The 15317-nt window shown below is 35.0% G+C and overlaps 2 protein-coding genes across 2 annotated transcripts; one reads left to right on the top strand and one right to left on the bottom strand.

Moving 5' to 3' along the window:
* The first annotated feature begins 1744 nt into the window (after window positions 1-1744).
* LOC108346696 (probable protein S-acyltransferase 22) lies at window positions 1745-7701 on the top strand. Its single transcript, XM_052879249.1, has 9 exons — window positions 1745-2126; window positions 2200-2313; window positions 3689-4087; window positions 4288-4356; window positions 4436-4507; window positions 5189-5317; window positions 5502-5582; window positions 5954-6142; window positions 6606-7701. The coding sequence occupies exons 1-9, from the start codon at window positions 2085-2087 to the stop codon at window positions 7371-7373; spliced, it is 1863 nt and encodes a 620-aa protein (XP_052735209.1). The 5' UTR covers window positions 1745-2084; the 3' UTR covers window positions 7374-7701.
* A 2060-nt stretch (window positions 7702-9761) lies between these two features.
* On the bottom strand, window positions 9762-11030 carry LOC108327596 (uncharacterized). The gene is made up of 2 exons (XM_052879301.1): window positions 10974-11030; window positions 9762-10876 (listed from the first exon to the last, which is right to left on the bottom strand). Exons 1-2 carry the CDS (start codon window positions 11019-11021, stop codon window positions 9911-9913), a joined length of 1014 nt encoding a protein of 337 aa, XP_052735261.1. The 5' UTR covers window positions 11022-11030; the 3' UTR covers window positions 9762-9910.
* Between the last annotated feature and the right edge of the window lie 4287 nt (window positions 11031-15317).

Here is a 15317-nt window from a genome sequence, read left to right as displayed (position 1 = left end):
GAAAGCATGACCAAGATGTTGTAGGGGAGAAGAAGGAGGGGAAGAAGTCAAACTGGGGCAGCGAGAAGCCATGTGGTTCACCCAATACACCTATCTAAACTCCCCTCGGGCAAAGATCTTACAAGCGGCCTTAAGTGTCAATCTGATGCTCATGCCAAAAAGAAGACCCACCCCTCTAGGGGAAGATGACAACAAACACTGCATTTATCACAAGAACATGAGTCATACGATAGAGGAGTGTGTGACCCTTAGAGACAAAATTGGGGAGTATTAACCACTCCTTAAGACATCTTAAGGGGTTATAGTAATCTTTAACAAAGATTAGAACGAGTATTAACCACTTCTGGTTTATAAGTATTATTAACCACTTCTGGTTTATAAGTATTATCAATCACTCTTGGTTTATCAAGTATTATCAATCACCTCTAGTTTCCAATTAGTCTACTTGACTAGACTGTTTAGTTTACTTGAACTAAAAAAACAAGTATTTTAATTTACTTTTGGATTTACAAACACAATCAAGGTGTTTTGAGTACAAATACAAATTCAACTCATTCTCCAATAGAGGATATTTAATATAATGAAATCTGAAAACTTGAAAAGACTTTTTCTCGTTCAAAGAAAGACTTAAATGATGTGAGCTTAGAAGAAGAGTAACAGCATAAAAATTCAAAGAATTGTTATTATTATCTTCTCTTTAACAAGTCCTCTTTACATAGTCATCTTCGAGAAAGATCGCTACTCTGAGAGTTGACCTCCTTGAGAGTAAGTGTCATTAGGTAAGAAGATATATACTATTTTGTGTCTTGGGAGGAGCAACATTGTTTTAGTAGTGATAGTTTGTACGACATTGAACATAGCATAAAGCTTTAAAGAAACATTCTCATAATGTCTTTCTATCTGTTAACATCTTTCGGATTCTTGTTTAGGACGTTTGGATAAATCTTATTGTTATCATTATCTACATAAATAAAGAGAAAAAAAAAAGCAAAATAGATAGAAAGATACAATACTTTCATACATTTAATATTTTTTCTGTAAAGAATGTTTATACATGTTACATAAAACTAAACATTTAGCCTATGTGTTTTTAAATATAATATATTCAATATTTAAGAGTGCTTGCTTAGACACACTTTTTATCAAGCATAGTTTTTAACTTTTATAACATATGAGACGTTATTTTATTTTGTATGCGTTTATCAAGAGTGTTTTAGTAAATACCTATTTTTAATGCTTCACTTACTAAAAAATATTTCATTAAGTATGGAATGCGTTACTAAACCGTCTATTTAGAAGAATTTGTCTTAATAATATATATAATTAATTAATTAATTAATATGAGAACGTATTAATATTAAACTAAAATAAATTCTTAACGTTTATCAAAGGAGATTTTCTTAGTTAACTGTGAGACATGATTTTGCCAATTCAAAAAGATAAACGTAGTTAGCAGCAGTGGTGGCAGGTAGCACCAGAAACAAAAAAGCAAAAAGTAAAAAGGGTGTGGTAAGGTATTTTCATAATCACATCAAATAAAAAGTTTCTCCAACCAAAACATTTTTATTCTTAGAGATTATCACACTAAGATTTTAAAGGAAATAAATTTTATCTACAAAGAGCCGGAAGAAAACAATTTACTTTATTTTAACTTAGAACACCTAACTTTGTTCTAACTTGCTGAGCTGTAAAACAACCATAAACAAACCACACACCAAAATCCAAACAAGACCATACCTTTAGTCCAGTTTTTACTAAACATTCTTTGAAACCAGACAAAGACAAAAGAAAAAGCTTCCTCAAGACACACTTCACACCCACCACCATTATCCTCATTCAATTCTCCTTACATTCACATCTCTTTCTATTTGCTTCAACCTCCTTTTCTTTGTCCTTCATAAAAACTCTATGATTTTTCATTCCCTTCTTTCCTTAAAAAACGTGAAAAAGTTGGCACAAAAACAAAAAAACCCGTCCCTTCTTGTTCTTCTTCTGCTAGTGTTCCCTCTGTTCTCTGTTGCTCTTTTTGGTCTTTGAGTTCTTCTCCTTCAGAAATTTTGAGTTCAACTTCAAAGTAAACCACTATGAGGAAGCATGGATGGCAGTTACCTTACCACCCTCTTCAGGTACTTGTGAAATATGATTCTTTTTCTGCAAAGTTTTTTTCTTTGTTATTCATTGTGGAAAATATTTCTGAAGGTGGTGGCTTGTGCTGTGTTTTTATCTCTGGGCTTTGCCTTCTACGTGTTCTTCGCTCCTTTTGTTGGAAATAAGACGTGTCAGTATATTGTTATTGGCCTTTACTCACCGCTGGTAACTCATCTTCCTACATCTCTGCCTTTTTTGATATATAATATTCTCATTTCTGCTTTCTAAGATTGTTTGAGAAACGAGTGAGATCTGTGACTTTTTTTCTCTCAGATTCTGTATTTGGTTTCTTTTGTAAATCTGAATTCCGTTCAAGTTTTCCTGTTGCTTTTTATTATATGATCTACCACTCTGTTAAGATTGTCGTGTAGTTCAGTGAAGGGTTCTATGGAGCTGTCTCTGTACATGAAAAGTCTATTTCCCTTGTCCATTTCCCACACCCATTTTAAGCACACACTGAGTTATGACTAATAGCCATCACAGAAATCTGTGACCTACATTTCAATGCGTTTTTTTTTTAATTGTTTGGATTATTTATTAAGTTAAACTTTGTTCAACCTGAAGTGAATTATCAGTTAATTCCCTCAACATAAAAGCTTATTAAATTGATCCTTATACGTGTAAAATGTAATTGAATTAGTCCCTACAATTGATACTTCTTACTCATTCTTCATTTGACCCCTACGTGTAATTTATTCTTGTTTTTGTTTTTCTCCCTATATGTGCCACATATTCTTAATTGATATTTAATATATTATTAATTTGATCCCTACTTGCAAGTGGGCATATTAAAACATGCTACTTGAATAAGAACCATGAGACTGTCTTAGATGGCTCTAAATTTAGAATATGTAAGGGTTACTGGTGACAGGGACCAAATTAGTGACACTTTTTTTTTTGTTTAAATTTCCTCTTAGAACTGTATTAATGGTTCTATTATTTTTCTCCTAGGAGATGATCATAGCTAGTTTGAAATCTCCTAATTTAAAACATATTTGATATTTCGACGATCAACTTTATTTTAGTGAGTTGAGATTTTATGTTGACGCAGGGCACGTTTTTCAACATATAAGTAAATTCTGATTATAAGACCACAGAAATGTGTTCTATTCAGCTAAAACTTGAAGTGCATGATGAAATCATATAATTCTATTGTTATGAGAATTGTGTGTTTTATAGAAAGCTATCAAGGAGTTGAAGTATCAAAAACTTACACTTGAAGAGTGAGTGGATTCTTACCTATATATGTGCAGTTATTTTGCTGATAATTGCCTTTTGTAGATCCTGGTTTATGTCAACTAAATCTTATGTCAAAGCAAGACACCGTAATGGAACAAGAGAAAACTCCATACACTGTTCAAGACTTTAGTTTTATGCACTCACAATTCTCCAGAGCACAATATTATCAAGTTTTAGAACTATCTATGCATGCAGATATGCATTTTCTATTCTCTGATGTTCACCCCTTTTGAGAGTTATTTGCTAACGTTATTTCCCTGTGAAAGACATCATAGTATAGTGATATTTCCTCTTTTGCCAGATTATTAGTGTCTTCGGACTGTACATTTGGTGTGCAGCATCAGATCCAGCAGATCCAGGGGTTTTTAAGTCGAAAAAGTATCTAAAAATCCCAGAAAGTAAAAAGCTTGCTAAAGTAAAGAGTTCTAAATTAGGTGAAGAATCAACTTCGTCAATGCATGAAGTATATGCATCAGCAGCTGGAGCTAATTATGTGGAAAAGGAGGGATTGGGAACAAAAGGAGTTTCAAAAAATGCTTCGAATTCAGTGGAGAAGAGTACATCATCATGTTCATCCTGTGTACTCTTGGTTTCTTCCCCTTGTGCTTATATCTGCAGCTGCTCAAGTTTAACTGATAAATCTTCAGATAAACAAATAAGTGAAGATGGTATGTTCTACTGCAGTTTGTGTGAAGTTGAGGTGCGTAGAAGATTTTTGAACTAGAAATGTATCATCCCTTTAAAATTACTGTTGGAGTTCATTCCTTAATATGACATGTGGAGGTGAAAGGATGCCTTGACATTTGTGCATGGAGAACTTTATAATTACCTTCTGTTACAAAATCATGCTCACTCTGCAATTCTTAGATGGTATATAACTGAAGAATTGCATTGATGCAGGTTTTCAAGTACAGCAAGCACTGTAGAGTTTGTGACAAGTGTGTAGATCACTTTGATCATCATTGCCGAGTATGAGTATATATCTTACTATTTCTTTAGATACCACTCGAGTTATGTTCTGAAGGACTTTTGCTACCTTGGTTTGCAGTGGCTTAACAACTGTATAGGGAAAAAAAACTACTGCCAATTTTTTGCGCTCATGGTTGCTGCTATGCTCTTGGTAAGCAATATTGTCCATCCTAATCCTTTAAAATCACTAAAAGAGGGATCTTAACGTGATTTTAATGGATGAAAGTTTGTTTTAATTGATTTGAAACAAAGAGCATTAACCAATAAAATCGTGATTTTAATCAATTAAATTATTCTTCTTTGTACTTCCAGCAACTTGAAGAACATTATAATAGATTAAAATTGTTTTTAATCCTTTTAACACTTTTTTCTGCGTTTAACCTTTAACTAGACAGCTCAGAATGAACTTTTTCTTTCACAATCTATGCCTGATCAAAGGCAAAGGAAACATTTATACAAGATTAAACACGAAAATTACAACTCAACACAAAAATCAAACAACCTAACTACATCAAAATCATCAAATCTTCAAGCTTTTGTTTCAACACTCCTACGTTATTGAAAAATATAATTCTGCTTGAAATCATCAGTGTTTGGAAGTCAACCTCTATTGCCAAAAACAAAAAAAATTTACCCTACTTATCTCCGTATAAAGTATCAATTCTTTCCTATTTCTCTTTGAACCATCCCAAACCTGTCTTAATAATTGTTGCAACATGCCATAACCTATAGAGCATCACAAGTATGGATTTGTATTTCCTAGTCATTTTCATTTTTACTAACTAATGACAGGTTTATACATGATTTTTGCACCTTGGGCTTGAGATTGCAGTTTATTCTTCAATGGTTGACTGGGATACTAGTGCTTATCTTCTGTTTTGTCAAGAGGAAGCAATTTTCTGTGGATATATCCTCCAAGTTGGGAACCAGTTTCTCTCTGGTTCCTTTTGTTGTTGTGGTGGTGAGCATTCTCCCTCTCCCTCTCCCTCTTATGTAATTACTATATTTATCTAGTAATGCTCAGTTATTCTTCCAACAAACTAACTTAGTTTTGCTTGTCTTCGCTTGGAATCTTTTTATTTGATAAAATTCTGAGGCTGTTTCCAGATGCAGCTATTCTTATTTTCTCCCTGTGAAATTTTCAGTCCATCTGCACAATTCTTGCAATGATTGCTACCTTACCAGTTGTTCAGCTTTTCTTCTTTCATATCCTCCTCATTAAAAAGGTAAGTTTGACTGTTGTTTGGTATGTTAACTGTCCGGTTAACTCTTCATCTTGAAAGGAATTTTATTTATCTTTCTGTCTGAAAACAAAACAGTAAATAGTTACATAAATCTTTTGTCACATAACTTTTTCTATTTAAACTGGCCATGTGTAGTTGTTGATGGTTTAGTCTACACACTTCTCGTATGTGAAAACATTGACAAGTCTCTCACATTTTAGTTCCTAGTAGCGAATAAAACGTTTTCCTTGGGGGAAGACGCATGTTTACGTCTTGATTATCAGTTTATCACAATAATATTTGTAGTGCTAAACATTATCAATGTATGTATCCTCAATCTGAAGTGTTAATTGTTAGTTTGCTGAGTGATTCAGGGACTCAGCACGTATGATTACATCATAGCTATGAGGGAGCAGGATCAGGAGCAGCTAGGAAACGGAGGTCAGCAAAGTCCCCAAATGTCAACTGTTAGCTCACTTACTGGATTTAGTAGTGCAAGCTCCTTCACTAATTTACACCGAGGTGCATGGTGCACACCCCCACGCCTGTTACTTGAAGATCAGGTAACCTTTTTTCAATTTAGACTTGTTATCTATGTTCCTTATTTCTCTTTTCTTATGCTTGGATGCTTTTTTGATTAAAATGCCTTTAGGTATTACCATCCCTGCAAAAGACTCTTCCATTTGAATGGTTTTCATATCTCATGTATATCAAACTAAATTTATTATGTTATGGAAAACATGACACTTTTCATTAATTGAATAAACATATCAAGAGTAATGTTAATATCAACATCAGAAGTTACCTACCGTAGCTTCTTTTGGATGGTTTTTTGTGCAGATCAAGTACAACATGACCTAACCTTTCACCCACTGGAAAACTAAATTTATGAACTGTTAAGCTTGATCATTTACTCGTTTCTAGATTGATACTACTATTTTCATTTCTGTTCTTTCTTTCGTTTGCTTACTGAGGACTAGCTGCTTTCATTTTTTCCTTCTCTTTTTGGGATGTCATCGGTTGTAGTTTGATGTGGTGCCCCCAGACACGGTTTCTGTTAGTTCACTGGGAAAGAAGACAGTGAGAGAAGATCCGTTAAAGAAAAAGAATCCCGGGACAGTAAAAATTAGTCCTTGGGCATTGGCACGCTTAAACGCAGAAGAAATTTCCAAGGCTGCTGCAGAAGCAAGAAGAAAGTCCAAAGTTCTGCAGCCTGTAACAAGACAGGAATCAGAAAGCAGTTTTGGTAGCAGTGGCCGAAGAATGCTTCCCAGAATCGAGAACAATAAGAAGCGGGCTGGTAAGCGGGTTCATCTTCTTGCCGACATGTCTTTGGAGTCTCTCACAAAAGATTCTGCCAGTAATGTCGATAAAGGTTTGAGTGGGATATCTAGATTTGCCCCACTACCGTTTGAAGGGCGCAGTGCATTTCAAACAGGTAAAGGGATTTCGAGCTCAGCTGGGATTGTTCCTTCATCACCTGAAAGCAGTTTAGACTCTCCTGATATTCGCCCTTTTGGGGTGTCCTCTTCGGGTGTTGATAAAGCAAGAAAGCTTGCAGGCTCTTCAGCTGCTGATGCTGCTGCAACTCTGAAGGAAATTCCTGTGTCAAGTTCAACTAGTGATGGATATGAGGCTTCTGGTGGGGAAGACAGTGATCGGGTTGTTCCAAGCAGGATTGTTCAGAGATCTACAGATTGGAGTAATGTTCTTTTCAGAGCTCATATGGATGAAAGTTCTTTGGAAAAGCCTGAATCGTCATCCAGTGTTGTTGGTCACAGTAGAAAATTGTGACCAACTGTTGGTCATATCCAGTGTCAATTAGATAGCTATATTTCTGAACATTTTATTAGAAATGTTCAATCTTTGACGGGTGAGCAATAGGTTCTTAAACATTTAAGATAATACTCGCAAATTTTGGACCTTTTAAGCATGTGGGAACCAATGTACAAAGTTTCATGTTGATAGTAACTGGTCAGTTGTAGCTGTTGGTGAAGTGTGGTCGGTCTGTGTAGAATGCCGCTATTTCTATCATGAGAAGTACAAGTTACTGAATTTGGGAAGAGAATTATTGTCTACACCTCCAAACTCCAAAATGTTACAATTGTTTCTTTAGGTTGTATCTTCGTGCATAATTTCTATTAAAACGACTCTGGCTAATCTGCCATATTAACAGCTCTTTCAAAACATGTTCTTCTCCGACGAGTTTTGCTACGTTTCCAATGAGTTCAAGGCCATATAATAAGTACTGTTTAGTGTGTATTTAAGTAAACATTAAAAGAGGTTCGTGCAAACTCACGAAACTTCTCTTTCATAGTAAAAGTTACAGAGCTTCGTGTAAGTAAAAATGGTGTTTGTAGTAGCGATATTTGTAATTTGTAAACGTAACCCAACGTCTATCCCATAAATGTAGTTATATGTGGGCAAATGTGCTTAATTCACTTGTTAAAACATTCTGAGAACCTCATTGCTTGTTTAAACTCATATTTAGAAAAGAAAAAACCTTTTTAATAAAATAATCACGAGTGATGATTCTATTTTTGTCTCACAAACTATGAAGCTATAATAAATTTTAATAACATCTGAAATACTAATTATTTATCTATTTTTAAAAAGAATTAACTGATCAATATTCTCTATTCTCTATTTTCTACTTTCTACTGAACACTAAACAATACATTTATTAATGAGATGATTTTGGTAAATTATTTTAATAAATAACATTTATTATTATCTTCAATCCGTCTTCAAGAAGTTTAAAATGTAAATATTCAAGAAGCAAGTTTATTTTCATACGTAGGTAAGTTCATCTAACTGTCAATAACTTAACAATATTATTAACTACTTGCTTCACAAAATTAACCACATGGTGGTGTCATTAACCGCTTATAAAGCAAACTTAACCAGTGTGAAATGTTTCAATAAGCTAATAATAAATTATACAGAATCCCTCTATGATAAAGATACAGATGAAAACAAACCTAATTTAATATAAACATATTTTATTGCCTCTTCGCTATTTATCGCAAATGAGTTTCTGACAGGTGGAATTCCTTGTCCATCTTGATCCTATTGTGACCTATTTCAGGAAGCCGATTCTGATAGATATCACAATTTACAAGCACCTAAAGCAGGATTTATCATATTCAATAAATACATGAGAATCCTATATGAAATTTCGGCTTTAAAAAAGGATTAATTTTTGAAGAAACAAGATAACTTAAGATACGTCTTTTGCACATTTAAGCAAGCTGAAAGGATCCTCTTTCAAAATGAATCTGCCACCTTTTTTATAAAAGAAAAAGTATGCCACTAGTTCCATTACCCATGTTCTAAGATTAATAAAGAGCATATCTTCATCTGTAGTCTGATCTGCACATCTTTCATACTATCCTAATCTTAATTTGTCATAGTGTGGCCAATATTTTGTTTCAACTTCCCACAACATTTAACAAAAGAAACTACAATAGCACCTGTCTGTCTTTCAAAGACATTTTCAAATACAGTTATATTTTCTCACTTATTTTTATCACCTCGTTTTTCATTTTCTTACTCGCGCATCTAATAAATAAAACCCAAAATAAAAGGAGCTCATTTTGCTAATTTTGTAGTGCAAAGTCTTTCGATATGCTACCTAATATACCACCACTATTTATTCATGGCTATATTAAATCCCATGCCTCCAACACCAAAGCTAGTGCAAAAATTGGGCCAGGTTTCATCAGTTCACCATTTCTAGTTTTTTTTTTTTCAAGTGATGAAGATGGTCTAACAAACAAGCGGACTTCTCGCAGGGAAGAAATTCTAAAGCATCACAAACGATCATATAAAAGCATGACGAGGAATAAACTTTTGGACACGACCCAACAGAAAGCCTGTGAGGCCATATTCGCAAGATGATCTGCAAGCTGATTAGCCTCACTTGCAACTTTAAAATCACCATCTTAACTGATTCCACCATGGTTCAAAAAGATGAGATTGTTTGCAGCCCAAGTGATTTCTAGTTTCAAACCTTCTGTAACACTTCGCATTAAGCTAAACTCCAATAAACCAAAAAACGATTCCAATCATAAATTCCCCTGATTTTAACACTACACATAAGCAAAATTTGTTAACTACTTAACTTAAAAAGAGCATTCGTCCATGACATGATTGTGCAACTAAAAAATAGATGCCATGAAGTTTCACACTAAATTACAATATATACATTTGACAACCACAAGTTCCATATCCTCTGCTAAACGGTAACATAAATTTACAGGAGCAAGAGAGAAGATACACTGGCCATGTTACAAAAAGTAACGTTGAACCAACCTTGGAAGCTACATTCCTTACACATGAACAACCGAAACAACGTGAGGAACCTTGCCGTCATCGAACGGCAAGCAAACGTACTGCCAAGCGAACTCCTGGGCGATGTCGACAGCGAGCTCGCCGTGAACGGCCTTGCAGTACATGTAGAGGACGGTGTCGGCGGCGGCTCTGTAGAGCATGAGGATCATGAGGAGAGTGGAGGTGAGGACGATCTGGGTGATGAAGGCCCAGTCTTTCCAGGCCCAGCCGTCGGAGCGAATAAGGAAGGCGGTCCAGAGGAGGAGGGCCTGAAGGGAAGCGAAGAAGAGGAAGGAGGAGGAGGCGACGGGGGTCATTCCGCTAACGAGAGAGGCGCTTCGGCGGAGAGGTTGGAGGCCCCAGGTGGACTCCGCGACGACGATGACGGGGGCGAGAGACCAGGAGACGCGGAGGTAGAGCAGGGCGAGGAGTAGGGCGAGGAGGAAGAGTGTTGAGGCGGTGAGGAGGAGTGGGGAGGCGAAGGAGAGGCGGCGGAGGAGGAAAGGGAGGGGAAGGGAGAGAGAGAGAAGGATGAGGTGGGAGATGAAGGTGGTGGCTATGAGACGGGGGAGGGAGGGGGGGATAGAGAGGAGGGCGGAGGGGAGTTTGACGGGGCGGCCGAAGAAGCCGTGGAAGACGCTGTGGGTGATGGAGGCGAGGGCGCAGAGGGAGAAGATGGGGAGGGAGAGGAGGAAGAGGATGAGGGGAAGGGAGAAGGGGGTTAGGGTTAGGGTTTGGGAATGGAGTTGGAGGTGTGTGTTCTGGGATTGATGAGGGGATAAGAGAGGGAAGAGGAAGGGGGAAACGATGATGGAGAAGGAGAGAGGGAGGAGAAAGATGACGGAGAGGGCGAGGAAGTGGCGAGAGTGGGCGTCGATTATGCGTTTCGATTCCGATAGTATGCCCCAGAGGTTCAGGCTCGTTGCTCCTGCCATCACTGCACCTGATGCGTCAATTTGGTGAACCTACACGACGGAGGAGGAAGTGAGTGCCGTGTGGATCGCAAGATTGCAAATAAATGAGGGAAAGGGTTATTGGATAAATAAATAAATAAGAACTAACGTCAGTTTCCACTTCTTGCATCCACCTCCCATGCCATGTCTTAATCATCCATTTCCTTTTTTTTTTCAAATTAATATTGTGTTTAAACTTTAAAAAACAATATTATTTTGTTTCCACGATGTGGAGACGTTTCATTTGGCGACGTCATTGAGGACGGCAAGTTAAGAATATGTTTTCTTTTAAGGAATGGAAAATATCTATAATCTGATATATTCAAGTTTATATTTTAACTTTATTTTAAATTTAATTTTTTTTAATTTTAGATTTTAAGCTTAATTAATTTAATTGGATTATATTAGACATAAATTAGATAACTTTTTTTAATTTGGAAAATTTAAAATTAATGGGTTTTGATGGTTTAAATTATGAAATGTTAAATTAGATTTAGTTTAAATAAGATAAAATCAAGTGAATTAGATGAACTCATGTCAAACATTTTGTGACCAATTGAATTAGTTATATGTTAAAGTTAACTCAAGTTATACTAAATATACATTAGATTGAGTTGAGTAAATTTGATGTTGACAAAATCCAAGTTGAGTCCACGATAGGTTGAATAGGACCAATGTCAAGTTGGGTTGAGTCATTTGAGACCCACTTAAGGCAGAATCAATAGATCCACTACATGTTGAATCGATCTAGGCACACATCAAGTCGAGTTAGTTTCGGTCCACATCAAGGCAAGTTAGAGTGAGCCTAGGTTGGTAAAATTTGATTAAAACCAAATCAAGCTAAGTTGAACCAAGTCGAAAAGGTCCAAGTTGAGTTGAGTTGAATCGATTAGGGCCCAAGTAAGTTTCAGTGTGCTTGATTTCATGTTAAGCAATGTCTATATCAAGTTAAGTCAACCCAAATGACATAGGTCGAGAAAGGCATGTTGGTTAAAGTCATGTAAGGAAGAGTTAGGTGGAGTCTAGCTCAATTTAGGTTTTATCAAGCTAGGCCTGAGCAAGTTAGGTAAGGTCAAACCCATATCAAGTTGAGATTGAATTTGTCAAGCCTAAGTCAAGTTCAAACTTAGTTAGGTCAAGCTTAGGTTAGTTTGGGTCAGGATGTGCCTAGCCCATGTTTGGATGGGTTAGACTTGGTTGGGGCGAACCAAGCTCAAGTCAAGATGAATTAAGCCAAACATAGTCAAACTAAGTTTGATTGGGTTGAACATATGTCAAGATGGGTTTGACATCAAATACACATTAGGATGTGTCTACTAGGGCCAAGTCTACATTAGTTTGGTTCTAGTCGGGTCAAACCAAAATTAGGCCAAGTTGAGTCAAGGAAAAAAGTTCAAGTCAAGCTAGGTTAAGTTAAGTTGAACCTAAGTAAGTTTGAGTGTGCTCGAATCCAACGTATTAATTTATAATTATGTTATGTAATTTCTCTTTAGTTACAACATTTTTGTCGTACTACACACATGTGTTGATTATAAATATAAATAACATATTTTCATTATTTTAGATCATCACCCATTTATGTATTTTTCCTCTATGTTGTGCAATCTTTCTCGAATTTTACTTGTTTTTTTTTTCAGATAATGAATTCAATATACACATGGTGTAATTGTCATACACCATTTTCACATTGTTAAACATTGTATATACAAGGTTCAATTTTCAAATCATTATGATGTAATTGTCCATGCTGATTATGCCTAGAGGTGTAGAGCAATTTTGTGTACAAGGATCAACAGTAGGAAATTGTGAAGTTGGAAGGTGTGCACACATGTGTTTCCCCATGTTCTCACAAAACCACAACAAGTTAGGTCTTAAATGATAGGACAATGCATTCATGAAATCATCTAAGAAGAGCCTTCCACCCTAGTGCTTATCATCATGGTTGACACAAAGTTGAACCAAAAATATATAGTTACCTACAATAACGCATGGCTTAGAAAAGAATTGGCCACATAAAATGTTAATGACAAATGGGAAAGTCGTACAGAAAATGGTTTTCCCTTCTAAACGCTATGTAAATTTACATAAGTGGATTTATTTGGAAAATAAATACCGAAACAACATATCAAGAGGGTCTTCTGGACATGCAAAACATGCATTGATGGTTTCAAATTTTGTAAATTAGTTATCTAAATTGATGGGACATTCTTATGCGACAAATATAAACGGACATTATTGGTCATAATTGCATGAGATGACCGCAATAAGATATTACCAATTTCATTTGTTGTGGTAAAGAGGATGAGACTGTTAATGTATGGTTCTTTTTCCTATACAACCTACAAAGATATGTTACTCTACAAAACAAACTTTGTCTGATTTTCTACCATCATGAATCAATCAAGAACACATATTTTAAAGAAGGTAGTAGTTGAAACAACAATAATTATGTGCATTCATACTACATTATTCATATTACACAAAACTTCATGAGTAGATTTAGAAATGAAATACTAAAGAAAGATGTTGTAAACATGGATAAACTGTCTTCTTAAGTTTTCTTATACGATTCATTTATAATTTGTAGTTTCTTTAGGTTCAATTATTTTACTAACTACATTTCTAACAAATAATTATAGCATATGAAATGAAAAAGCCACACATGTTTTACTATCTCAACATAATCATAGAGAATGATATTGAGGCAACACCATAAATGAACTATATTCATAAGACAAGTGAACTCTTGCATGAGGCAGTGGCCAACAGTGGCAACACATGACTACCAATCCCAATAAGGCCATAAATTTAATACTAAAGAAAACAAGAAACTGCATAATCTCTTTTATGGTGATGGCAACATATACTTATTGTTATAAATTCTTAACCAACAAAAATAGGCAGGTCACAATTATGATGGTTGTTAGTCATGTCTACTCTAAAGTCACGATGAAAGCATTGGAATATGTATCGTTTAAGGTAAACAATTATTTTCTTTAATAGAAGGACCACCATATTTTTTATATAAGAAATACAAAATCCAAGGGACATATGACCATCAAACAAATTTATAGTCCACTTGGATGAATTAAGGTGTGACTGTGATAAATTCCAAAAACTACACCTACCATGCTCACACCCTAGACCCTAGACTATAATAGCAATAACAAACTTTTCACTTTATATATTTGATTTTAACATTTAAAAATATTTATAATTTACATAAATAATTTAATATTTCAGCTCACATAATTTTTTAATTTTTTCTCCTCTCAAACCAATTAAATTTCATTCTATGCAATTTTATAAATTTGTTTAAATTAAATTTATTCACCAAACACTTTTGTAAGGCAACCAATTGGATTTTCAAAAGGGTCTTTTGAACATGGAAAACACACATTGATTGTTTCAAATTTTGTAAGTCAATTATCCAAGTTGATGGGACATTCTTGTATGACAAATATAGAGGAACATTATTGATCACAATTGTGAAAGATGTTCGCTACAACAAATTACCAACTATATTTGTTTGGTAGAAAGTGACATTGTTGATGCATTGTTATTTTCCTATGCAACCTACGAATATACGTTTCTCTACAAAATGACCTTCTGATTTTTTATTGTCACGAATCAATCAAGAGCACATATTCTAAAGAAGGTAGTGGTCGAAACAACAACAATTATGTGCATGTGTACTACATCTGTTACATTACACAAAACTTCATGAGGACATTTAGAAATGCAACACTAAAGAAAAGATGTTGTCAGTAGGGATAATTGTCTTCTTAAGTTCTCTTATGCGATACATTTGTAATATATGGTTTCTTTAGGTCCAATTATTTTCCTAACTACATTTCTAGCAAATAATTACAACATATGAAATGATAGAGTTAAACATATTTTACTATTACAGCATAATCAAAGATGATAATACTAAGACAACACAATAGTTGGATGATATCCCTAGACACAAATAGACTCTTGCATGAGACAATGGTCAGGGACATATGATTACCAATCTTAATGAGTCCATAAACTTAATATTGAAGAAAATAAGATTATTTCCAATCTATTTTGTGATGATGACAATATACACTAATTGCAACTAATTCTTCACCAATAGAAGCAGACATGTTGCAACCATGATAGTTGTCAACCATGTCTACTCTGAAGTTACAATAAAGGCATGGGAGGATGTATAGTATAAGGCAAACATTCATCAATGCTTTTCTTTTTATAGGAGGAGTGCCATATTTTTTATAGAGCAATGCATAAAATCCAAGAGAAATATGATAACTAGGGAGATTTGTAGTTTGCTTGGACGAATTATGGTGTGGTTATGGTAAATTTCAAAAACTACACCTACATTGCTCACATGTGCTTGTTGCATGCAAAATATGCGCACTACAATTTTGAAATGTGAATCACAAATGTGTATAGATTGAACTAAGTT

The sequence above is a fragment of the Vigna angularis genome, chromosome 1 (assembly GCF_016808095.1).
Source record: "Vigna angularis cultivar LongXiaoDou No.4 chromosome 1, ASM1680809v1, whole genome shotgun sequence".
Lineage (NCBI taxonomy): Eukaryota > Viridiplantae > Streptophyta > Magnoliopsida > Fabales > Fabaceae > Vigna > Vigna angularis.
Note: the sequence above shows the minus strand (reverse complement) of the source record. Positions and strands in the feature narration are given on the sequence as shown.

Excerpts from the sequence above, each read along its gene's own strand:
- LOC108327596 (XM_052879301.1), bottom strand. The coding sequence starts at position 11,021 with ATGATTAAGACATGGCATGGGAGGTGGATGCAAGAAGTGGAAACTGAC. Across the intron at positions 10,877-10,973 it reads TGCAAGAAGTGGAAACTGAC|GTTCACCAAATTGACGCATC; the intron begins GTTAGTTCTTAT and ends TCCGTCGTGTAG.
- LOC108346696 (XM_052879249.1), top strand. The coding sequence starts at position 2,085 with ATGAGGAAGCATGGATGGCAGTTACCTTACCACCCTCTTCAG. Across the intron at positions 2,314-3,688 it reads TTGGCCTTTACTCACCGCTG|ATTATTAGTGTCTTCGGACT; the intron begins GTAACTCATCTT and ends CTCTTTTGCCAG. Across the intron at positions 4,357-4,435 it reads ACTTTGATCATCATTGCCGA|TGGCTTAACAACTGTATAGG; the intron begins GTATGAGTATAT and ends CTTGGTTTGCAG.